Source organism: Corvus kubaryi, unplaced genomic scaffold (assembly GCF_017639235.1).
Source record: "Corvus kubaryi isolate FWS band 111438036 unplaced genomic scaffold, C.kubaryi_AGA036_p1.0 68, whole genome shotgun sequence".
NCBI lineage: Eukaryota > Metazoa > Chordata > Aves > Passeriformes > Corvidae > Corvus > Corvus kubaryi.
Window position 1 is genome coordinate 8332204 of NW_024582056.1, and position 24509 is coordinate 8356712.

General features: G+C 36.7%; 1 protein-coding gene across 2 annotated transcripts in view; it reads left to right on the forward strand.

Moving 5' to 3' along the window:
• DNAH5 (dynein axonemal heavy chain 5) overlaps positions 1–24509 on the forward strand; it is a 114277-nt gene that overhangs the window by 39679 nt on the left and 50089 nt on the right. For both annotated transcript variants that reach the window (XM_042048834.1, XM_042048833.1), the window contains 17 exons: positions 1066–1306; positions 1777–1976; positions 2734–2887; positions 3561–3724; positions 4372–4528; positions 5548–5760; positions 7210–7434; positions 8726–8898; positions 10003–10181; positions 12592–12779; positions 13361–13555; positions 14222–14356; positions 15100–15207; positions 15940–16093; positions 17730–17876; positions 20201–20442; positions 23949–24125. In XM_042048834.1, coding sequence (XP_041904768.1) covers positions 1066–1306; positions 1777–1976; positions 2734–2887; positions 3561–3724; positions 4372–4528; positions 5548–5760; positions 7210–7434; positions 8726–8898; positions 10003–10181; positions 12592–12779; positions 13361–13555; positions 14222–14356; positions 15100–15207; positions 15940–16093; positions 17730–17876; positions 20201–20442; positions 23949–24125 — 3052 coding nt within the window. The remainder of the gene's footprint in view (positions 1–1065; positions 1307–1776; positions 1977–2733; positions 2888–3560; positions 3725–4371; positions 4529–5547; positions 5761–7209; positions 7435–8725; positions 8899–10002; positions 10182–12591; positions 12780–13360; positions 13556–14221; positions 14357–15099; positions 15208–15939; positions 16094–17729; positions 17877–20200; positions 20443–23948; positions 24126–24509) is intronic.

Below are 24509 nucleotides of genomic sequence, written 5' to 3' on the forward strand. Positions count from 1 at the left end.
TTATTGAGGCATGAAAAATGTGAATTTAAGTTGAAAAATATATCCATTACCTATTACTGCAACCCTAGGGTATATCACTATGTCCTGCAGCCATAGGGAGGAGAAGATCCAGCAGGCAGGAATTGTGCAGCAAGATTTATTTATTTATTTATTTTACAAACTCTTTTATAGACTTTTTTCTTCATAGTCTAATTGGACAAGGATCAGCCACCCCTTGGGGGTGATTGGCTAGAATCCTAAAACATCCATTGTCAAAATATTTTGCTACTATACCATAAACAAGACTTTCCAAGGCTGCAGGTGTTTGGTTGTTTACATAACTCTGCTACCTCTTCTGTGAGAGAGAAAAGTCTCTCACGGGCTTAGAAAATAGCAAGAAAATCCTTGCTAGCTGCATTTTTGTACCCACAGTTACCAATGTCATAAAATCAAAAAAAAATTTAGATTCTAAATGTTGAGCATTCCTTAGACAGATTCTTGGCTATCTTTTAATCAGCTTGGAATATATGTTAAAATTGTTATTTATTTTGTCCGTGAAGGGAAGTTTCACCTTTTTGTTGTAGTATTGCTGTTCATGAGAGACAGATTTACACTAGATGTCAAAGGGAAGTTAGTGAATTGCTGAACAGTTTTTCTGCAAAATGGGTTATATTGCACGCATAGAAGCTGAACTATTCATCATACCAGGAATCAAACAATTTAAAGAATTAAACCCTGAGGAACAGGGTTTTTCTAGAGCTCAGAGCAGTCCGTAGCATCAGCCTCACCAAAAGATTAAATCAAGATGTAAAGCGTGTCAACTGGTTTTGAAGACCACTTGTGTAGAGTGTATTAGAATTATGCAGCTACACTCCTTAAGGGGAGCCTGTAGGTGCCTATGCAGCTATCAGTCATTGAAATAGACTGGAAACAGATTTTCTCATGTGGAGAATCACATACAGAAGCTCTAAATTAGAGGTAACCTGAATTTGGGAGGTATGTGTTCTGCTGTTAAATCCATATACTGTGGCTTTAAAGAAAGAATATTTGGAACTTTTCAAAAAAGCTTGCTTTATCTCAACGTAGGTGCCGTAAGCTCCCTCGTGCTGTAAAGGAATGGCAGTCTTTTTTTGACCTAATGAAGACCATAGAGGACTTCAGTGAATGTTGCCCATTGCTCGAGCACATGTCAAGTAAAGCAATGATGCCTCGGCACTGGAAACAGATTACAGATCTCACTGAACACAGATTTGATGTGGAGAGTGAAACATTCAAACTGAGGAATATAATGGAAGCTCCGCTATTAAGATATAAAGAGGAAATAGAGGTATTGTGAAGGAAGAAAAGTAGATACATGAAATCAAACAATCTGCTTGTATAGTATAGGAGTAACAGTAGCAAGAAGGAAATCAAAACATTTCTGTAGAAAGGACAGAGAAATGAACTATCACTTGAGGTTTTTGTATAAAATAATGACCCAAATATATTGTGGCGTCAACTTCTCTTTTTTAAAGCACACAATTTGGCCCAACAGTTAATTTGTGGGGGTGCCTTGCTTTGTGACATTAAACATATGAAAAGTAGTCACTATGTTATTATTTTATTCCCCCCAGAGTTGATTAAATTGTGATGTGGTTTACAGATTATTAGCTGTGGTGTTTGTATATCTGTAGATCTTTTCACTAAATAGTTGCTCATGAGCCTAGTGTTACCTACTGTTAAAGAAATAAGATCTAGATTTGTATATCAGAGATTTGAAGCATTCATAGCTTGTTTTGGCATCCTGTTTCTTTAAAGGATATCTGCATAAGTGCTGTGAAAGAGAGAGACATTGAGCAGAAGTTAAAACAAGTGATAGCTGAATGGGATAACAAAATGTTTATCTTCACAAACTTTAAAACTCGTGGGGAACTTCTTTTAAAAGGTGACAGCACATCAGAAACAATTGCTACCCTGGAGGACAGCTTGATGATTCTTGGTTCTCTCATGAGTAACAGGTAACAGGAACGGGAGAGAAGGAATGGGGGGAGAGATAAAAATATTAGCAAAAGGCTTTGTTTTAGTGAACAAATCTGTCACAGAAGAGAAGGTAAATAAACATCTAGATAAAACCTAAGAGCTTGCCTGTCCTTGGACTGTTTATGGGTTAGTTCTTACTGTATTTAATGTATCTCCCTCCCGTAAGTTCTTTTGAAAACATGTAGATGCAGCTCAGATTTCCCAAATAAACAACTGGACAGTTTTCATTAATTAAAATGGGGACATAAGGGAGAACACTACCTGGCTGTGGCAGGCATGCCTCAGGCATTACAGCCACTGCTACTCTGCCCCTGTGATAGGCCATTGCCTCATGCCAAAGGTGCTGAAAATCCCAGTTAAAGCGAGCTTCAGTTTGTCTGGTTTCACATGCCAAAAGACACAGATAAAATAAGGAACACAGAACCCGATCATCAGGCAGATGCTCAAAAGCAGGAGTTTAGGGAGAGCTCAGGAACTCTGTGAGTTTACAGCTTTCAAGTCTGTTTTTGAAACCACTTTAGCTTAGAGTGAAATTGAAATCCTGTTCCCATTCCTCTTCTGTTGGATCAGAGCTGCCAATTAGCTGAGTTGAGTTTAGGTTTTTATACTGTCACTTGAAAAATTTTAAGCAGAAAAATTATTCTTCATCCTGTGACTTATAAGCTGCTTTTCAAAAGTCTTGTTTTCTTCTTGAAATAAAGAAATGTCTTTTTTTTTTTTTTTTTTAAACTGTAGATACAATACCCCCTTCAAGGCACAGATTCAGAAATGGCTGCACTATCTTTCCAACACAACAGATATCATTGAGAACTGGCTGACTGTGCAGAACTTGTGGATTTATTTAGAAGCCGTTTTTATTGGTGGTGACATAGCAAAGCAGCTTCCAAAGGTTTCTAGACATGCAGTTTTTCAGTTTGCTTATCAACATTTTAAGAATAAAACTTAACTGTGATGTCATAATTGATGCAGTAACATAAACTTAATTTCTTTTGGTATTCAACAAAACTGGTCTTGCTAGGAAATTAGGCAAGCGGTGCCAATGGAAAGTATGCTGTGACAAAGAATAATAAAACTGTGTGATCTATTTGATCTTTTTATTTCTAGATTGCAAAGCTGTTAACAAATATGTATTTCAACATTGTGCCTAGTAGTAACTGAGCCTAGTAGTACCTACTACTAGCATACTAGTAGCTAGGAATCCCTATCTTAAACTTTCCTACATGGCTTTTAAAACTGAAAACAAACTTTAGTTTTAGAAAAAAACCCTTCATATTTGAAGCACTCAATTCAAGTATAACGAGTTTTCTGTCTTTTTCTTCAAAAATTACTGTAAGAGGAAGTATGTAGCAGGCTTGACAGCCAAGTATAAAATATGCTCTATTGTGTAAGCAGAAAGAAATGTGTTTTTCTAAGCTGAAAAATTTCTAGAAGACACGTGATTACTAGTGAGAAGACTGCTGTTGAGATTACTAGGTGCTGGTCCTGCAAGCGGGTGCCTTTTCCCTCTTCTCTCTTCCTGCCTCCATTTCTTCCATTCCACATTCATTGTTATGTTTCAACAGGAAGCAAAACGTTTCTCTAACATTGATAAATCCTGGGTAAGGATCATGACCCGAGCTCATGAAACACCTAATGTTGTTCAGTGCTGTGTTGGAGATGAAATAATGGGACAGCTATTGCCACATTTACTGGAACAGCTTGAAATCTGTCAGAAATCGCTCACAGGGTAAGATTACTACGAGACCACATTCTCGGCCAGATGGTTGTGCACTTTGTAACTAGGCAAAGAGCAATTGCTCAAGTACTGTCCCATGAACTTTGCAAAGATCATGTTCTTATTCTACTATGAATTCAGTTGAACAGGGCAAACAAGTTAGCAGGATAATACAACACCTCCAAAGAAATTTCTACCAATTCACTGATAATTTGTGGCTGTCACTCACTGTCTATTTCTGTTGAAAACAAAGCTGTTTTTAGCCTAGTTTCAATCCAGAAGACAGTCTAGATTTGTGTCCCATTCACACTTTCACAGATCTGGGAGAAATTCAGATTGAGCGATGTAAATAGCAAGTGAAAGAGTTCATGTAAAAACATTTTATTTCAGTTTAGTTTCTCTTCTTTTTACTGGTGTTTAGATTATAGCAGATAATAAAAGTTTTCCATGAAAAGATTTCTGATACTAGGAGAGTAGCTTTAAAGCAGATGCTTAACATGAATGTATGATGGATAAAAATTGTCATTGCTACAGATAAAAATTGGAATAATAAACGGTGAGAAATACTGCTTTGAAAGAGGAAAGGATGTATAAATTAACCTAAATCACTTACCATCTACCCCCTCCCGGCTTCTGTACAAATTTTTAAAAAAATGCAGGTACCTGGAGAAAAAGCGCCTGCTATTTCCACGATTCTTCTTTGTGTCAGATCCTGCTCTCTTGGAAATTCTTGGCCAGGCATCAAATTCTCACAATATACAGGCACATCTGCTGAACATATTTGACAACATTAAAACTGTCAGGTTCCATGAACAGGTATGTGCTGCCCACACCTCAGTGTTACGTTCCCTCACATTGGCAATGTGTGATACTTGCTAAATTAGAGTGCTACTTGGTTGCACAAGGCATTCAACTGTTTTACCACGTTCACCAACTATTTGATGCTGAGTAGGTTTTCTTCATTTAAGATTTAGTTTCATCTCTTCATTTATGTCATAGTGAAACTTCACGTAGAATAGCAAACCAAAAATTTGCGCAAGTGCTTAAATTTCAGATAAACCCAACCCATGTACTGAACTTTTTTCTGTCATCAGCTCAAATAAGCTTTTGAGTCTTTATGAACTTGTGTCTTTACATTGACTGTATTTGTACTTTTCCATTCATTTTTTGATTGTAAGAAAAAGTATATCTACTGTCTCTCCTGTTTCTGAGTTGTCCTTACTATGCCTTCAGACACAATGTTTGAAAAACACTTTTCTTATACCTTTTACAAGAACAGATAGCAAAATTTTTTCCTTACGTATACATTTTCTTAGAAAATAATTACCTCCCCATGCTTTTGAAATTCCTTTGGTTGTCCATGTTCCTTAACTTTTCTGTTTCCATTATTTTTGATTCTAATGCTGTAAATTTTGGTAGGCTATTTACCCACCAGTGATGGGGGAAGGTTTCCTTTATTGTGTCCGGAAAGTGGATGTTGTCACAGAATCACAGAATGGGTCAGGTTGGAAGAGACCACAGCAGGTCATCTGGTCCAACCTCCCTGATGAAGCAGGGTCATCCTTGAGCACATGGCACAGGCTTGCCATTGAAACTTTAGTGAAATTAAGGATTGTCAATATAATGGGTTTTGTCTCCTTGGTCATGACAGTGTTTTGTTTAAAGCCTTTCTGCATAGCAAAGTAATGATTTAGTAGCCTTTACATTTCCTTGAGCAAGTTGATATAATTTATTAGTTACTTAAATCAGTTTAATGGAGTGATTGCAGAAAAATACAAATCATTGTAAAGACAAATAACATATCTATAAACACAAGATATTTTTGCTTTCATTAGATATATGACCGTATATTGTCAATTAGTTCACGAGAGGGTGAGACTGTAGAGCTGACTAGACCTGTAATGGCTGAAGGTAATGTGGAAGTTTGGCTCAGTTCTCTCCTGAAGGAATCGCAGCAATCACTGCATCGAGTTATTCGCCAGGCAGCTATGGACATCCAGGAAACGAGTTTCCAGATTACTGAATTTCTTTCTACTTACCCAGCCCAGGTAATATCATTGTTAAATGAATGAAGAATTATTCACAGATATGTATCAGGTTTTTTTCTTGTCTTTGCATTCAAAGTTGCAGCCAGTGTTAAATGCAAAAATGGCATTTAATTTCATTTGAATCATCTCAGTCTTTTAAGTTACGCTTCACATAGGTGAAACCAAAATAAGATAACTTCCCCTAAAGCTCTTGTTTAAAAAGGATGCTGAATGCAATAAATTAACGTAATGATGTTAACACTATTTCTTTACAAGCTTAATACTTGACTAGTGGAGGAAAAGTAGTAAAATTGTATGTTTGTTCATATATTCAGGATAATGCTATGTATTGCTAAAGATTTGAAACTGAGGGTAGCGTTGAGGGAAAATGATTTTCTTTGTAGAAGCTTCACTTGTGAAGTGAATGCTGTTGCAGATGGAATAAAGAGTTTGTGAATTACCAGAAAAAAATTCCAAATTGAAGTACTAATTATTCACTGGTTAGTTAATATTTATATAAAGTATATTTGTTACACATAGTATTTTTTTATATATACTGTAAATTATATTGAGCAGTTGTATAAGCAGGGCACTGTAGGCAGTATCTACAAGACTGAAATACAGACTTAACTATGCATTTTTGGATGGAGTTGGGACACACAAAACAAATGCCTGGGTTGAATGACCGCTGTATGAATGCATGAAAAGTAATTTTATACGTATATGTAGGAACCCAGAGTGCTGAGAATATTTCTTTGCCTGTTTTGAAGGGTTTTTACCCCCCTGAACTACACTGTTTTAACCTCCAACCTTGGAAAAAACTGCCTACTATCAGAAAAGAACTAGAAAATACAATGGTGTGAATTAGGTTATAGACTACTATGTAAGATTGTCAAAGGGTGAAAAATTTAGAGGTTTTAGGCTTCCCTTTGTAGTAAAGAGGTAAGAGCAAAAGACATCAAAATGGAGGACTGTTGCTGTTCTCCAAACCTCCTTCTTCTTCTTCTACTACTCCATATTCTGCAGTAATTTGGGATGATTGGACAAAAAATTCCGCAGTTCCTGGCTGTGTTACTGAATAATTGTTAGGAAAGTGAAAATAATATACGTTTTTAGTAACCATTGGTTAAATTATCTTTAAAAGGCTGTGTAAATCTTGATAATTGGGCTTTCTCCGGCATTCTCTGCTCTGTGCTGTGTCTGGGTCATGCTAGTGACTCTGTTTCTCTGATAAGACTTAATAAACAACTATCTAGCAGCAGCAGTGAAAGCTGAAAGTCTCTGTTTGTCTCTCGAACTAACTCCTAGCAAGGGTTTTAAAACTCTCTCCCATCAGGAGAGATTTGATTTACGGCATGGATCTGTGTCACATACAGTAGGAGAACCATTTCTTTAGTTTTTCTGTGTCTGCGAATGTATTTTAGGTGAAAGAGAAAAGATTATGAAGCATATACATCTATGTTTCCTAAGGTCGGGCTATTGGGGATCCAAATGATTTGGACAAGAGACTCAGAAGAAGCTTTGACTCTTGCCAAGCACGATAAAAAGGTTATGCGTAAGACGAACCAGTTTTTCCTGGATCTTCTGAACATGTTGATAGATATGACAACAAAAGACCTTAGTCCAGTAGAGCGAGTTAAATATGAGACATTAATCACTATTCATGTGCATCAGAGGGATATTTTTGATGGTCTTGTAAGTATTAAAAAATTAACAATGGGTTATGAGGGGTTTTCCGCACAAAACAATGTGAAATGATAAGAAAATATTATGATACCTATGAACTTTTGCCTCATAAGATAAACATTTAATTTCATGACTGTAATGATTATGTGTCCTGGAACATTATAAAAATGCTGATGTTGCTCCAACCATGTCTTAAGTTCCTTTTAAATAATTCAGTGAGTTTTCCTCTCCCCAAGCAGTAGCAGAATTTTGTTTCCTGTTGGTCCACTAAAGTTAAATGCCTCTGTTGCATGATCAGTTAGGGACTTCTTTTTCCTCATAAATTTTGTTGCAAGTAATTGTCCTTTCTCTGGACTGCATTATGAATTTCCACAAGTAGATAAAATGAATATAGAGTTTTAATACAGGAAAAAGTTTGAAGCTGGTTGAAGCTGGTATCCTCTCTGTTCTAGTTTCAATAGCATAATTAATTATTACTTAGGGATTTCTTTATTCACTTTACACCTTCTCATGCTGACACAGGATGTTAAAAAAAGGAAAATGAAAGCATTTAGCTTAATCAAACTTAAAGCTAGCATACCCCTTTACCTATAGGAATCCCTGGACCTAATTCTGAAATTAAGCTGTTCAAGAAAAGAACTATTGAGTTTTAGCCCATTGTTGATAGGCAGGCATTTATCTTTTCATTGTAGAATCATTTGGTTCTAGTTATAATCATTTTATGTAAAGTGTAATTTTTCGATACAAACTGAATGAGATTTTTTTAAATCCTCTTTTAATATTTGATAGAGCAACTTTGACTTATTCTCAGCTCTGTTGAATTTCTTAGATAGTATCAGCACCATGACACTGCCTTGAAATATCTTTTTTTCCAATGCCCGTGTGGTTTCATACAATTATTATAGCAGTTTATAAAATCAAATATCACATTATATACTTTCTACTCATGTAAAACTAAAGTGGTAGAGATGACTAAAAGGAATGGCAATTTTAAGGGTAAACTGAACTCAATGACTCTTAATGGTTAGGGACTGTTCATTTGTACTTAGAATTTTGACGCACTCATCTAAAGCCAGAAGTTCCTCTCCCTAAGTATGCGATTGAGCAATAATACATTAGCAATTTTTGTGGTAAAAATCCAGATAGGTTCTCCACTATTCTTTTGTTACTAGCTGTTATTTTATGCCTTTCACTATGTTTGCAGTGCTGCCTTTGCACCTACTACTTAGATGCCATAATGTAAAAGTGAAAGTAAATGTTAACCATGAATGCCGCAGCCTCGTCTTCCCTCTCTTCTTAGTGCTGCATGCATATCAAGAGCCCTACGGACTTTGAGTGGCTGAAACAATGTCGATTTTATTTTAATGAAGACTCTGATAAAATGGTGATTAAGATCACTGATGTGAGCTTCACGTACCAGAACGAATTCTTGGGCTGTACTGACAGACTTGTCATAACACCTCTTACAGACAGGTGAAAAAGACTAATTTTTTACCTTTATTCTTTGCTGGCAAACCTTGGCTTTTACAAGAACAATTCAGTCATTCCTGTTGGATGCAAAATTGATCTCTGCAGAGTTTATCTTTCACAGTCTTGTCAAAGTCAGTAAATTCATATGGAATGCTTCAGTATTTTTGTTTCTGTGTCCTATAATGTGAATAATTTCCAAATTATTTTCTGCCACATACTTGCACTGGTCTCCACATACATGATGTACGTGGCTTTCATATTGAAGCCAATATATCTGAGGATCAGATGTATCCAACAGATAAAATATGTAGAGATACAGGACAAAAGTAGGTGTTTACAGACAAGCTAATGGAAAGAGCTAAGGAAGAATAGACAGAAAAACCAATTTTATTCAACTGCAATAGTTTAGTGTTTAGATCTCTGATCTAAAAGGATGTTGAAAGAATTGCAGTCCTATTAACAGAGAGATCTACCTGTCTAACTCAGTGCAAAGAATGCTTTATAACCTATCATTGGCAAAATAAAGGCTTTGTTTGCTTTTTTTTTGTTTGCATTGTTGAGGGTTTTTTTGCTTTTATTTTTTCCTTAACTATTCCATACAAAAAATTTCTAAGGCTAATCTTTATATATAATTATTAGTTGGTGTTTTGCTGCATTATACATGGATGTTTCATTTATGAAACGGGATGCACTGTGTGATCAAATTTTAAATATGGATGAGAAAGGAAAGGTTAGGTGTCTTTCATTATTGCACTCCACAGTATAACATATTTCAAAACTACTCCAGATAAAATAGATCAGTATCCAAGATAATCAAACTAAGATTAAGCAGCATCTCTGTATCTGCTTTCTTCCCTTCTTTTGATCTTTCAGGTTGCTGATAACTGAGGATTATCTGTTCTTTCACTTTATGTATGATGAAACGAACCTTAATATTCCCTCCATCAGAGACTGAGTGAAGGGGTTTTGTCCTTACTGATCTAAATTTTAATTAGTGGAATATAATTTCAGCACTTCCCTTTTTTCCTTAAATCAGACCCTGTGTAAGCTCCCCTGGCACTATACAGAAAAGTGTCTGCTGCAGCCTTATTGATTGCTGCCTTTTAGATGTTACATCACTTTGGCTCAAGCTCTGGGCATGAACATGGGTGGAGCACCTGTGGGACCTGCAGGAACTGGAAAAACTGAAACTGTGAAAGATATGGGACGGTGCCTTGGAAAATATGTAGTGGTCTTCAACTGTTCAGACCAGATGGATTTCCGAGGACTTGGGAGGATCTTCAAAGGTAAGATGTGGACCAAAGGTAAGCTGCTGGCCAAACAGTCGACTGTTTTCTTGGGTGCACTAAGCACAGTATAACTAACTGGGAAGAGAAAGTGATTGTTCCACTATACTCAGCTTTGGAATAGCCTCAGATCAAGTACTCTTTGCAGTTCTGGAGTCAACAATGTAACAGCATATAAAAATACTTTAATGTATCCAAATGAGAGCAAAAAAGATGGTGAGAGCTAGAGGGCATGACTTAAGAGGAACAGCTGAATATACTATGTTTGTTTTGCTTTGAGAAAGGGAGACTGAGGGGAGGGAGCTGTTAATAACTTCCTCATGAGGGGGAGTGGAGATGGAGATGCTGATGTCTCTGGTGTCTGGTAATAGGGCATGGGGGAATGGCTTGAAGCTGCATCAGGTGAAATTCAATCTATTCACTGAGAGTGTGGTCAAGCACTGGAACAAACTTGCTAAGGAAGTCATTGGTGTCTCAAGCCTATTAGTGTCCATATAGTGCTTAGACAACTATCTTATATATATGGTTTAATTTTAGATACGCGTTTGTGGAGTCAGGGCTTGTACTTGTTGATCCTTGTGAGTCCTTCATAAATCAGGATATCCTGAGATTATATGCTTTTATGAATTATATGAAAGTTTCAAATGCTAAGAGGACATCTTTTTAAAACAAGGTTGATGCATAACTGGCAGATGGTTTCAGCCTTTTAATAACTGCAAGTAATTAATATCTTGTTATGAGTGTCAGTATTTTGTCTCCTTCAAATGTTTAAGTTCCTATCAGGAAATAAGAAATGGAAGGATAATGAATGAGAAGGAAATGCATGGATGGTGTTATATAGGTTAAAAACAGTCGGTAGAACTCACTGAAGTAAGGTGTAGATGACATTTTTTAGGCATCTGAAATTGATATCATGGCAGATGTTAAATTAGAGACCAAATGGAGATTCTTGACCGTTGTACTCTTGCTAGTGACTGTATCTATGATTTTGTTTTGTTTTCCCTAAAAAATCTGAGGAAAAATGCAGTTCTGGTACAGACTGACCTCCAACTTCTTTTCCAGTGAATGCAACTGTATTGTTCATTTTAATATGTGCCATAAGTTATTGACAACCTGTCATATTTTCATAGAATTACTGCAGGAATTTTTCTTGGGGGGTAAAGAGGGACAGAAAAACATTCAAGATATGAGAAAAGGAAAAGAAACCAAAGAACATAGTATCCTAGTGTTACGATCCGGTTTAGACCCAGGAAAGCAAAGCAAGCTAAGTCTCTGAGCATAAACCGGAAAGAACTTAGAAGGTTCAAAATGTCCCCAGAAATGAGATTAAAACCAAGCAAGGTTAGGTGTTGTTGCCAAAAAATGGATGTATTTTATTTAATAGTAAAAGAGGCAAAGAGAAGGGAAGAGAAAAGAAACAGAGAAAGAAACAGAAAAAAGAAGTGTGAGTGGGGGATGGGGAACAGGGAGAGGTGACAGGGGTTAAGTGGAAGCAGATCACCCATCCGAGGGTCCCAACGACGTCTTGTTGCTCCCCTCCATCCGGTCTGCTGGTGGTGAGGGTCACCCGTCGCTGCCGTGGCCACGCTGCCACACGCCACCACACCACACACCAAGGAGTGCAGAATTCCATGGATTAATACACACTGTGGGCCAGGTGGGAACGTCCATGTGCCCCTCTTGCAGGGGCTAGCTGGACACACTGTCCCTTGCAACACTGAGTGTGTGTTGCATCATCTCTGGTGCTCTGGTGCAGGGTCTGGGGACCCCTTGGCGGGGGGCGCCTGTGATGGGCCATGTCACCCCCTTCTGCTGTGGATAAGCTTCCTCCCCCCTGGTGAGGACCCCTCAGCTGGGCTCCTCTGCACAGTGGAGGATGGGCAGTCACAGCACCTCTGAGCACAGGCTTTTCCCAGATACCCAGAGCCTCTCCTCCCTCCACGCCTTGGTGCGAGGGTCTGTGCGAGCCTGGCAGCTGATAGCCCTGGGGCTGTGGTCCTCATCCTGGAGGTGTTAAGCCTGTGCTCAGTGAATGTCCCCAGCCCTGAGTTGTTACTTTATCTTCTCTTCATCAGCGAGCAGTGTCAGGCCTCAGTGAGGGCCCCATCCAGGGTGCGGTAGTCTTCTCTGCAGCTTTTGTAATACAGTTTAAAAGTCCTTTAAGAAAATGTTTAACTCACAGACTATAATATTTCAGTGTCTGACACCTAGACAATCTTATGGACTTTGAGAACTTGTATATTCTTACTTGAAAAAAATTAAAATTCTCCTCTTTCTTCCTTTTCCACCCCTCAAAAATAAACTTTTTTTTCCCCCCTGAAGTAGATTAACCTAATTTTGTCTTGTGAATTGTACCAAAAAGGTGTTAAAAACATAATGGTCATATGCTTAGTTGCTGTTTTCTTTGAAGGCCTTGCTCAGTCTGGCTCCTGGGGCTGCTTTGATGAATTCAATCGTATTGATTTACCAGTGCTATCAGTAGCTGCACAGCAAATAGCCATTGTGTTAACATGTAAGAAGAAACGTAAAAAAAGGTTCATTTTTACTGATGGAGACAATGTGGAAATGAACCCAGAATTTGGCATCTTTCTTACTATGGTAAGTATTCAGTAAGTTTCTAATATGCCAGTGATGATTGTACAATAATCCAGTCTAACTTGGTATATTAAGTGTACTTGCTAACTCTTATGTCAGTCAGTTCTTAGAACTAACTCACTGATAGTTTGAGAACATTGAGCATTGCTGCAAAGACAGTTTTTGGGGTCTTGTTTCAATAACATCAAGCACATGCAATTAACAAATGCAGGCAGCACCATAAATACAAGTTATCTCAATTTCAGATTGCTTCTGCATGCCAATTTCTGGCCCCCAAAGTATGCTTTTTGCTACAATTACAAAAAAATTGTCATAGAGATATAGGTAGAAGTGGCCAGTAAAAATAGGACCTGTAAGACAAACTCAGATTTGAAATGCTTAGGTAGAACATTTTTCTTATCTCACGGATGTAAAAGAGACTAAAATTCTGTAGAGATATGGTGGCAAGTCTGTATGGCAATTCATTTTGACATGTGATTTAAAGCCAATGAATCATTTTTATCTACCAAAATGGCATATTCCTTTGCTGATTATTCTGTTTGTGCAAAGTGCACTCAACTTCAGTACCTGTTTTTCCTCTCCAGAATCCGGGATATGCTGGACGGCAAGAACTTCCTGAAAACTTGAAGATCAATTTCCGTTCAGTGGCTATGATGGTTCCTGATCGTCAAATCATAATTCGTGTTAAATTGGCTAGTTGTGGTTTCATTGCTAATGTTGTGTTGGCAAGGAAATTCTTTACACTGTATAAGCTGTGTGAAGAACAACTGTCAAAGCAGGTGATTATATTCATATGATGGAACCTGATTATTTTAGGGGAAAACTATATATGAAGTCACAAAATATTCACGTGAGGAAAATGGAGAGGTTCGTGTTCACATTCACTAAGTAAGCTAAGTGACACTTGTAGTTTAGTAATGCACCCCTCTGCTGTCCTGGGAGATTAACTCCTGCTGCAGGCTGTCGGTGCAAGAATGGGCTTTCATTCAGAACACTGCTTATTATTAAGATTTAGCTTTAATGAATGGTGATGGCTGAGACAAATAAAGGCTTTATATATAGCCTTTGTTGGTCTTACAGAGTGTATTGAGAGGCATTTGGTTTGTGCTGCCTGTGCTTGTATAGATGTTTCTCAGTGTCCAACGGCCACAGAGAATTCAAAATAATACTGATAAAGTATTTCTCAATAGTCCTTGGGAGCCCTGTCTTGATTCAATGACTTATGATTACATTTTTTTTCTGTCACACCTTAGATTTTAATAGATGGTAGCAGACTGGGAGAGTGAAGTCACCCATAGTCATACAGCCAAAGAATAGTTGATGGATGTTTGGAGGGATTGAAGCATGTGTCACTTCTCCCACATATCCACCCATATCTTAAATAGTAAACAAGAGTTGTTTAATCCCTGTTAAATTAGGGAATATTTTCTTTACCTGTCTTCTAGGTGCATTATGATTTTGGCTTGCGGAATATATTATCTGTGCTGCGTACACTGGGAGCAGCAAAAAGAGCAAATCCCACAGATACTGAATCTACCATTGTCATGCGTGTGCTGAGAGATATGAACCTGTCTAAACTAGTAAGTTCTGAGGGCCTGATGAATAATTTAAACTGCATTTTGGAGCTACGTGATCACTAGAAGATTGTATGTGACCTTTACACTGAAGCTAGCTTGGAAATGTTTCATTCTCTGAGTGGAACATTTTGGCTGGGATAGAGATAAATTTCTCATAGTACCCTGTGGACTCCCCTCCCCCTGAGGAAGGAGTGAGCAAGCGGCTGTCTGTTGCTTGGCTTCCTACCCGGGCTGAACCTTGAATTGTTCAGAATTTTCTTCCATATTTTCCCTGCTACCTTTGGAAATAAGTGACAAAATACATGGCTATGCAGCAACTTCTTTAGAAACTTTGTCCTGAAGTATTTAATCACTCTTTTGAAAGAATCTATTATTCATAGTAATGAGTACCATCTCACCTATCTAAAGAGCTAACAAACCTCTTCTGTTGCTGTGATACTTAACTAGTTTTTTTTTTTTACACCAAATAAACCAGACAATTTTCTAAAAGTTATTGCTAAAATCTACTATAAGAAATTCAGTCTTCATGTTAGTGGTTTATTTTGACTAATAGAAGCACCACGTGATCTCTTTCTGCTGTGTCCTTCTAGTGTTTAACACCTAGAGGATTACTGTAGATGGTTCCTTATGTTCTCAAGCATTTCTTTAGGTCTTCAGGACCTAGGGATTGTTCTTTTTAAAGATGATAAAATAAATAGAACAGGTTTTAATCTGTGTGGATTTTTGTTTCCCCTGATTTTCACTAGATTGATGAAGATGAACCCTTATTTCTGAGTCTAATTGAAGATCTGTTTCCAGATATTCAGCTTGATAAAGCCGGCTATCCTGAACTTGAAGCAGCCATTGATAAACAGGTGATGTTTCTTGTGATCCGTGGTGCTGTGGCATAACTATCATGATGTGACATCTAAGAAAATTATTGTTGTGGAGTCTATCCAGCTGGCAATACTATATTTTACTGTTTAGTGGAAGAGTAAGCTTTTCCATAAATCTTTACCACTGACATATTATTATTAAGCTCATTCTTCAGGAGGTCACAGAATTGGGATTATAGTGTCCTGTGGTTTTCTCGAGTCCTGGTTACCGGGGTCCAGTTTGAAAAAATGCGTGTATACGAACTTGCCTCATGTGACCCAGGATTTAATATTTGTCTAAAGTCTTAACAACTGGAATATGAACTTGAGAAAAGATTTACCTACAAAGAGATTTCTTCCATTTAATTTCCCATTAGATGTTTGTAACATTTCAATAGGGCAAATTTAAGAATATCTTGTGTGTACATATATAAAAAAATAGATGTATTATTGATCTATCTAATAGATAGATTATAATGTATATAGAGGCTGGTTTACCTTATTTTCTGAATACATATTTGAATACCAAATATATCTTCTTTTTCCAACAGGGTTGGTTTTTTTTTTTATACAAAAAGCCTTTACAAAGAGTGTAACAATCTGTTGAAGGTATATCTATATCAATCTATCAATCTATATTTGTATATATGTATATCTATCTACCTAAGGGCATCAAAATATATTTTGCACTCTAAAAAAATAGTAATTTGGTTTTCTGTCACTGTCTCTTAGGTGGAGGAATCTGGCCTTATTTGTCATCCTCCTTGGAAACTGAAAGTTATCCAGCTTTTTGAAACCCAGAGAGTAAGGCATGGATTGATGACACTAGGACCTAGTGGTGCAGGAAAAACTACTTGCATCCACACCTTAATGAAAGCAATGACAGGTATGCTAGTACTTATATTGTAAACTGTTATTGAAGTGTTACACTGTAAACTTTAAACCCCATTGTTTCTTCTCAGAAAACCTCAATTGCTTCGCTGTGAGAATATATTACAGGAAGAGTGAGTTTTTGTGTTGAGATACTAATTATTCTAGTAGAATCTTTTAAAAGCTTAAAAATAAAAATGTCTGACATTCAAAGCCATATACTTCATGTCCTTTTTTCCATATTATCATACTTTTATCAGAAGTTCTTATTCTGGAAGCATTAAGAAAGAGGAATACAGTCTAGGCAGGCAGCTCAGACAAGTGATTAAAGCATCCCCTGGGTTTTGCTGAGGTAGTGCTGAAACCTTTTGCGAATCATAAGTACTTTGGTATTTTTGAACACAATGCACAAGACAGGGTCTTTGCAATATAAAATAACTTGTTTTATAACCATAAATTCCTGGTTTAGGCAGTGATTAAGCCTTCAAGGGTGTTAATTTTGTGTCCTGGCTGGAGGCTTGAAGACTGTGTGTAGTTTTTTTGTCATCTGTATTTCTAAACAAAAATATTCGTTGATGAATATCTGTTTGATCTTATTAAAATAAAAGGTCATATCCTGGGGAGAAAAACATCTCATTTGAGGTAAGGTTGTGTTACCCCATTTCACAGGCTGCTTATATGATTTTCCAGAAATGGGTAATTTCTGTAAAAAATAGTTCAGCAGGCCTCTCATACATGCAGCACTATACTGTGCTTAAGAAACACTGTAAGCTCTACATTGCAGTGGAAATGAATGTTCCCTTTAGGAAAAAAAGGAAGAACAAAGTTGCATTGCAGTGTTTTCCTATCCTTTTTTGTAGTACCAAGATGTGAACTACTACCAAGACAAAGCCACCTCAATACTTTTTACAAAGCTGATCTTCTCACACAACCTCATGAAATGTTAAACTACACGATTTGTCAGGCTTCTACTACATGTTAGTGAAATATGATTACAATGAATATATTTTAAAATAATTTTTTCAGCTCTTTCTGTCAACATCTTGCTACTGGCTCCTGGTTAAGTTTTAATATTGGGTTTTCTAAAGATGTCTGGCACAGCAGTTTTTAAGCTGTTGCTAATGAGATAGAAATAAAGGTTATATGATCATGGTATGGCTAGATAGAATTTATCTGTCTAAGAGAATTCACAGGAATATGCCAATATCATATACTTTACCTATTCTAAGATGTATGCAAGCACACAGAAGGGCAAAAAACCCCAAACCTCCAATCAGTCATCTGTCTGGTATTTAGTCATTGGGTTTTAAAAATGTGCATCCAAATCAAAGATCTTAAAGCTCTATTTTTTATAAGTCTTCAAAATATTAAACTAAACCTTGAATAAATGTCATCTTGCTGCTCTTCTGTTCCAAATGAAGCCATGAAATGTGAATTTTACTTTCGAAAGTTCCAGAACTTCATTCTACTTTTTATGATGTCTCCAATTAATGAATTTTGCATAGCAAGAGAAGTTTTTCAAGTATATACGCAGGTTCTTATAATTGTGAATGCATATTAAAGCATACATTTGGGTGTAATGACTTTGAATTTGACAAAGTTCTCTTATACCTGAAAAGAAATGCAAAACTAATTGTGATCTGCCTTCATAGATTGTGGACAGCCACATCATGAAATGAGAATGAATCCTAAAGCTATAACTGCTCCACAAATGTTTGGACACCTTGATGTGGCAACAAATGATTGGACAGATGGAATATTTTCAGCGCTCTGGAGAAAAACGTTAAGAGCCAAGAAAGGTATTGTGCTGGGTTGAAGTTGGCTGGACTCCAGGTGCCCACCAAGTTTCACTACCACTTCTTTTCCCAGCTGAACAGGGGAGAGAAAATAAACAGAAAACAACTCACACGTTGAGACAAGGCTGTTTACTAAAGTAAAAGCGAAAGTTTGTGCGAGCACAAGCAAAGAGAAAAGAAAGGTTTGTTCTCTACTTCCGATCAGCAAACAATGTCCAGCCACTTCCTGGGAAGCAGGGCTTCAGCACACATAGCAGTTGCTCCAGAAGGCAAACACTGTAAATAACAAGTGCTGCACCTGCCTCCTCCTTAGCTTTTATATCTGAGTTGATGTCATAAGGTATGGAATACCCCTTTGGTCAATTTGGATCAGCTGGCCTGGTTGTGTCCCCTCCCAGGATCTTCCTCACCCCCAGCCCCTTGATGTGGGGAGTTTTAAGAGACAGCACCGATGCTGTGCCAGAGCTGCTCAGAAGTAGCCAAAGCACTGGTGTGTTATCAACACCTTTCCAGCCACCAGTGCAGAGCACAGCACTGTAAGAGCTGCTGTGGGGAAATGAACTCCAGATCAGCCACACCCAATACAGGTATAATGAAAATGACTTCCATTCAAAGCAATACAAGAAAAAACCCCAAGCTTCAGGACATCTTTATAAAGCACACTAGCAGGAATTTTTTTTTTTTTTTTTTTTTTTTACATGGAAGCATTGGGAAATTGCTGGAAGAACTTCTGTCCCTTTTACAGTCTCTATTCTAAATGCTTTGTGTTCAAACTATGTAGTGTAACAAACGCTATTTCACTGCATTTACTGAATTCTCTCTTTTGAATATTAGGCCCTGGTGTGGAAGAAAAGTAGAAGGTAAAAGTCAGTTCCCCCAGTACTGCTATCCTATAAAAAATTTTGGTACTGTCAGGATTTCTACCTGTCCTCCAGTAGCCTTATTAAAAGGAAATAAATCTCATCAGTTTTGTCATACCAGCTAGCCTTGCACATACAGTGTGCATAATCCTTCTCAAATGGCACCAGATAATTCTATTTAGGCAACCAAATTCTGCCTAAAATTATGCTGAAATATATTCTTAGACTGCTATATTAACTAAAAGAATAGCCTTGATAGTTTGATGAGAGATGGATTCTCTTTTTTGTCTGAAAATTGATATGCGATCTTATCATTATGTCTTAAAAGAAAAAGTGAAATGCTAACACGTATTGCACTACTTTCATGCTAAAATTCATACTCTTCAAAAATACAGACACTTTCAAAATAGAAAATACTTTTCAATTTAGTTTTGGTAGGCTTGTTTCAAATCTAGAAATGTAGCACCCTTGAGAATGTAGCATAACATTAACTATTGATTTTTTAATCTTTTCCCTCAAGATGAAGTATATATTAGCACATTCACATGGCTTCCTCAGATTTACTCTGTAAGGGTTCTGTAATATCTCTTTATGAGTCAGAGTCCAGACCACCTCATGCTTGAGATGCCTGAACTGTAGCTATAAAAACCCTCTACATATAAAAAGTTTATAATCTGTTTCATATCTCTTTGGTTCAATGATAGCAATGCTCCAAGCCACCTAGGCCTTCACAATAAGGACTGATTCTGAAGGCAGATGGACCATCTCTGACTAAAGAGCTGTCTAGCAATGCACAGGGGGACTGTCTGCTCCCTAAGGGGTGGGCAGCCAGAAGCAGAGATGAGATCTCTTTCCAGCCAGGATCTGTTGCTCAGTACGAAAGTGAGGCAAGCAGAACAGAGCCAGGCCCTCCTAGGAAAGAGAGGCAGGCTTTAAAATACATTTCTGTTACCAAATGGAAAGTGATGGAAAAACTTGAAAGGAAACTGGATCAAGTTTGGGAGCAGAACAAATGAGAAGAATGCATAGTATTTGAAAGAGGGATTTTTCAAGCGTTCATTTAACTTCTCTACATTCATAAAACTCGTTTGAAATAAATGGTGTTTGAATTTGAATATATCTATAGTTGTTATCTTCTTTATGTTGTTTTATGTAACTTGAAATAAACCTAATTTATTAGTGTCTTGAAGACTGGATTCATGAAACTTTCAGAGTATTAAAAACGTGACTTATGCTGATGGCAATTTATATACTGAAGAATGGATAATTATTATCAATAGGGGATAAAATGAAGTACCCAATTGAAACTGAGTGATGGAAGTGGTAATTGTATTAAAAGCTGAGATCATAGCTTTGTGCCTAAACTCAGAATTAGGTAAAAATTTGTTTGCAGACATAAGAAACTGGTCCTTGAAAAAAGCTAGCACTTCATCCATAGGCCTTTTTATCTGTTATGTTGGATTATAGGTGACCACATCTGGATAGTTCTTGATGGTCCAGTTGATGCTATTTGGATTGAGAACCTTAATTCTGTCCTGGATGACAACAGAACTCTAACACTAGCAAACGGTGATCGGATACCTATGGTGCCAAATTGCAAAATAGTCTTTGAGCCTCATAATATTGATAATGCTTCTCCAGCAACAGTTTCAAGAAATGGGATGGTGTTCATGAGTTCATCAGTTCTCAGCTGGAGTCCTATTCTTGAGGTACAAGAGCTAAGTGTTTGTGTTTGTATTGAAAGTTTTACTGGTTACTTATTCAGCTCTTCACTGGTGTTTCTTTAGGACCTATTTTTGCGCCTTTTACTATGAAATACCTTTTTTTCTGTATAACTTCTAGGTCAGTACTTAAAATAGCAATGTTTCTGGTAGTTTATACAAGAGTGAATAATTTTTTAAGGAACATAGGTAACATACTACACTTTTAAAAACACAGCTATTTTGCTTTGGGATAAATTTGTAATTAAAAGTATTTTATGCAATTGAAGGTCGGTTGTTAAAATACTAACTACCTGGCAGTCCATAGTACAGCTTCAGACCAAGGAGGAAAAAAGAGTAAACAAGTTGATTTGGGGAATTTGAAACCTCAAGAAAATATAAATCCTCTTGATATTTCTTAAAATTTATTGCAGTTGGGATTTAGAACCAGAAATAAAGTCAATGCAGCATCAAAGCACATAATTTTTAAATTGATGTTGTTACTTGGTTGTCTGTTAACACTCCTAGAAGCGAAGTATCTGAAGATCCAGGCAGTAGTTACTGTCTCTCTGGCATGGAATGAATAATTCAGAAAAACAGAACATATTTTAGGTGTGTTTTGGAGTCAAAAACCAGCATATAACATATTGAAATATCAGTGATTTATAGAGTCTTTTTTTTCTATGTCATCTTTCATCTTCCAAGATCCAGTAAAAATATATCCTAATCTTGACAGAATGCTTGTAACAATATAGTGAGTGACAAATTCGGAGACTTGAGCATACTACTTTTTTTTCATGTAGCAAAAATCTTGGTAAAGATGAAGTATGAGAGTTACCAAGAATCTACCTAATGCTCCACAGTAATATATTTCAACAAAGCTTTCAGCACTTAAGTCCAGTGTTCTTCCATTTTAAGAAAACAATAGAGACAATAGCAGTTAAAAAAAAAAGTTGGTTTCTGATTTTTTTTCTTCAGGCCTGTGTTGGAAGCACCCATGTCCTGTTTACTTGTTGCAAAGTTGGAGGTTTGCTGCTTGTGAAGAACTAAGGGTTGCTGCAGAGGGCTGATACGATGTTTTTCTAGCAGTGTTTAAAGCTCTTTCTTTTTAGAATGATGTTAAATCACATGGAACTGTCTGTTCAGTCACAGGCCTCTGCAACACTCGAGAATCATTGCTAATTCATTTGATAAGTTCCTTTGCCAAGTCCAAAATATTTGTATTCTTATTATGAAAAAAGTGCTTAACAACTTTCCTAAAAAAATTGGCTGGTAAAACTTCAGTTTTATCAATGCAAATACATGCAGTCAACACAAGTGCCTTATGTATGTTACTGCGAAGTTTTACTCTTAAAATTTTTTTTAAACAAATTTGGATACTTGGGAAAGTGTAAGTGTAAATTATTCATCTAGGACAGTGGCACCCCTGAGATTCCACTTGTGTTGTTCCTTTCTGTGCTTACAAAACTGCATAGGGCCTACTGATGTTAGGCTCTCACAGCTCTGCCTCCTTGCATTGCTTAGTTTGCAGACAACCACTTCTTGGATATTTAAATTGTGCTAAAGATTCAGCTGCAAAGTCAGCAGAAAAAAAACCATTTTATTTTGCATTATCACTCATGATTTACCTTCTCACTTTAAAGTGAGATGCAGGCTAAATTTATTTGTGTTCAAGTGTTGTATGAAACTAGTTTTTCTTAATCCATAACCTTATGATTTTAGTATATTTTGGTGATAGCAGCAGTATAAAGAAAAACCTTTTTTTTTTTTCAATTTTGGATAACATAAACCAAATTATGTTAATTTCACAATGAAGTAACCTTTCCGACTTCCCTTCCTTTCCCCCTTGAAAAAATTGGCTCTAAAATTTCAGCCTATAGCTATTTATAACTTGATCCAATAGGATTTTTTTTGTTTGTTTGTTTGTTTGGTCTTACTTCATAAATAAAATATATTGACGGCTTGTCATCATGCGTCCCTTTAAATCTATTTTGTAATTCAATATTCTACATATTCCAACAGGTCAGGGTAGATGTTAACCTTGTTAATTCTCAGATGCTGAATGAAACATAGTATTTGTTGATATTTCAGAAGAACTTTAAAAAATAATTAAAGAAAAATATGGATAACTCAGGAAGTTGTTGTATACATTTATATTTTCAATCCTTACCATTTTCAAACAACTAAATATAGCTGCCTACTGGGATGCACTATTATGATATATGCAACTTACAAGTTCAGTGAAATAGTTCTCAAACTTTTCCTGTTGCTGTTCTTGTGTAATGTGCTTCTTAAGCAGATTTTGCAAAGTGATCAGAGGTATTTGATCCATTACTCATCAACCTTCTCCGAAGCAAAAGCATCTCATCAGCTTTTCTACTTACCCCTAATATTTTTTGAACAATCAGTGAATTTTGGATATCTGTTTTAAGTACATCTGCCTTTTAATTTTTATCACTTTCTCTTCTACCTATGCATTTCTAGAAAGGTTCTTCATATATATACCTATTTGTAATCAGTCCCAAAGTTTATTTACTTTGGGAAGTAAAAGAAGAATTTTAAAATATTATTACGGTAGTAGAAAAAATCATAGAAGCACAATACAGTTGAGCTTGGAAGGGGCCTCTAGAGATAATGTTGTTGAATACAACCTTAGTCAAGTCAGCCTAGAGGGGGCTGCAGAGGTCTGTGTCCTGTTGAGTTTTGAGCTAGAGACTCCAGGAGCTCCAGTTCCATTTTTAACTACTCTCACAAAAGAAAAGCTTCCTCTGTTTAAAGCAAATTTATTTTATTTCAGTTTGTTCCAAATTTTATTTTGAGGTTTGGGGAAGAATCTGCAAGTGTTTTTGCTGGTGATTGTCTTTTATATAGGAAATAAATTTATGGGACATAAATGAGAAGTATTCTTCCATGCAGATGAGAGAAAACTTCAAGGTAACTCCAAGAATCATGTTATTACTTTGAATTAAAGGCACCAAAGAATAAATCTTGTTCCATGATCTTAAGAAATGGGTAGTTTTACTTAGGTTTTGTTTATCCACCATTACAGATACCGAGATACACAATAAAAATGCTACACTCACCAGCAGACCTCCCCCCGATAGCCTGACTTGTTTTGTACATCTGCCAGATCTTTTGGGTTTCCCTCTATCCATATTAGACATAATGAGCAGAATAAATCAAATTTGTGTTCAATACATATTATATAGTTTCTTTGCAGAGTTTTTGAATACCTTTCACAGCTGTTGCGATTAAAAAATATTTGAAAAGAACGATTTTTGTACTGTTGAACACAGCTTTTTCTCTTCAGTTCTCTTAATCTTTAACATCTAGTAGGAATTATGCATACTTGGGTAAAATTTGACCTTCTGCTAATTACCCCAATCCCCATACTCCCACTCTCCCCCCAAGAAATCAACACTGCATGCTTCCTGAACCTTTTGAATTACTATACTTGAACTTTCTGAGACTTGCATTTGGAACTCAATTTGTTCTCTTGATGCGCTTTGCAACAGGGATTTTTGAAAAGATGTTCCTTGCAAGAGGCTGAAATTCTACGTCAGCTGTATTCTTCAACATTCCCAGACTTGTACCACTTCAGCATTCAGTCTCTGCACTGCAAGACTGAGATGTTGGAAGCCTTTGTGATTATGCAGAGCATTAATATGCTTCAGGGCCTTATCCTGCCTAAGGTAGGTAGCGTGAATGTTTTTACCTATACTTAATGTATTGGAGATAATTTTAAGTAAAAAGTTTTGTTGAGAGGGATTCTTTGATGACTTGAAATGTCAACGGATATGCAGGTTAGTAAGGAATATATTCTATTTCTTTAGAAAGTAATAGCTGGGACGTAACTTCTCTCACAATCTCACATTTGGACTTGATGTTAAGTACTGGTTTACATTAAGCACATGGAGCATGCATTGGCAGTTTTCCTGTTTTTATTTTTGGATGATTTGTTATCAGTTTATATTGACTCTGTCTGATCATTGAAGACATCTCTAAATACAACTGAAGACTTCTACCCTGATGTAACTAATGATTATCAAGTGGAGTTTTCAGGCTGCTGAAAATTA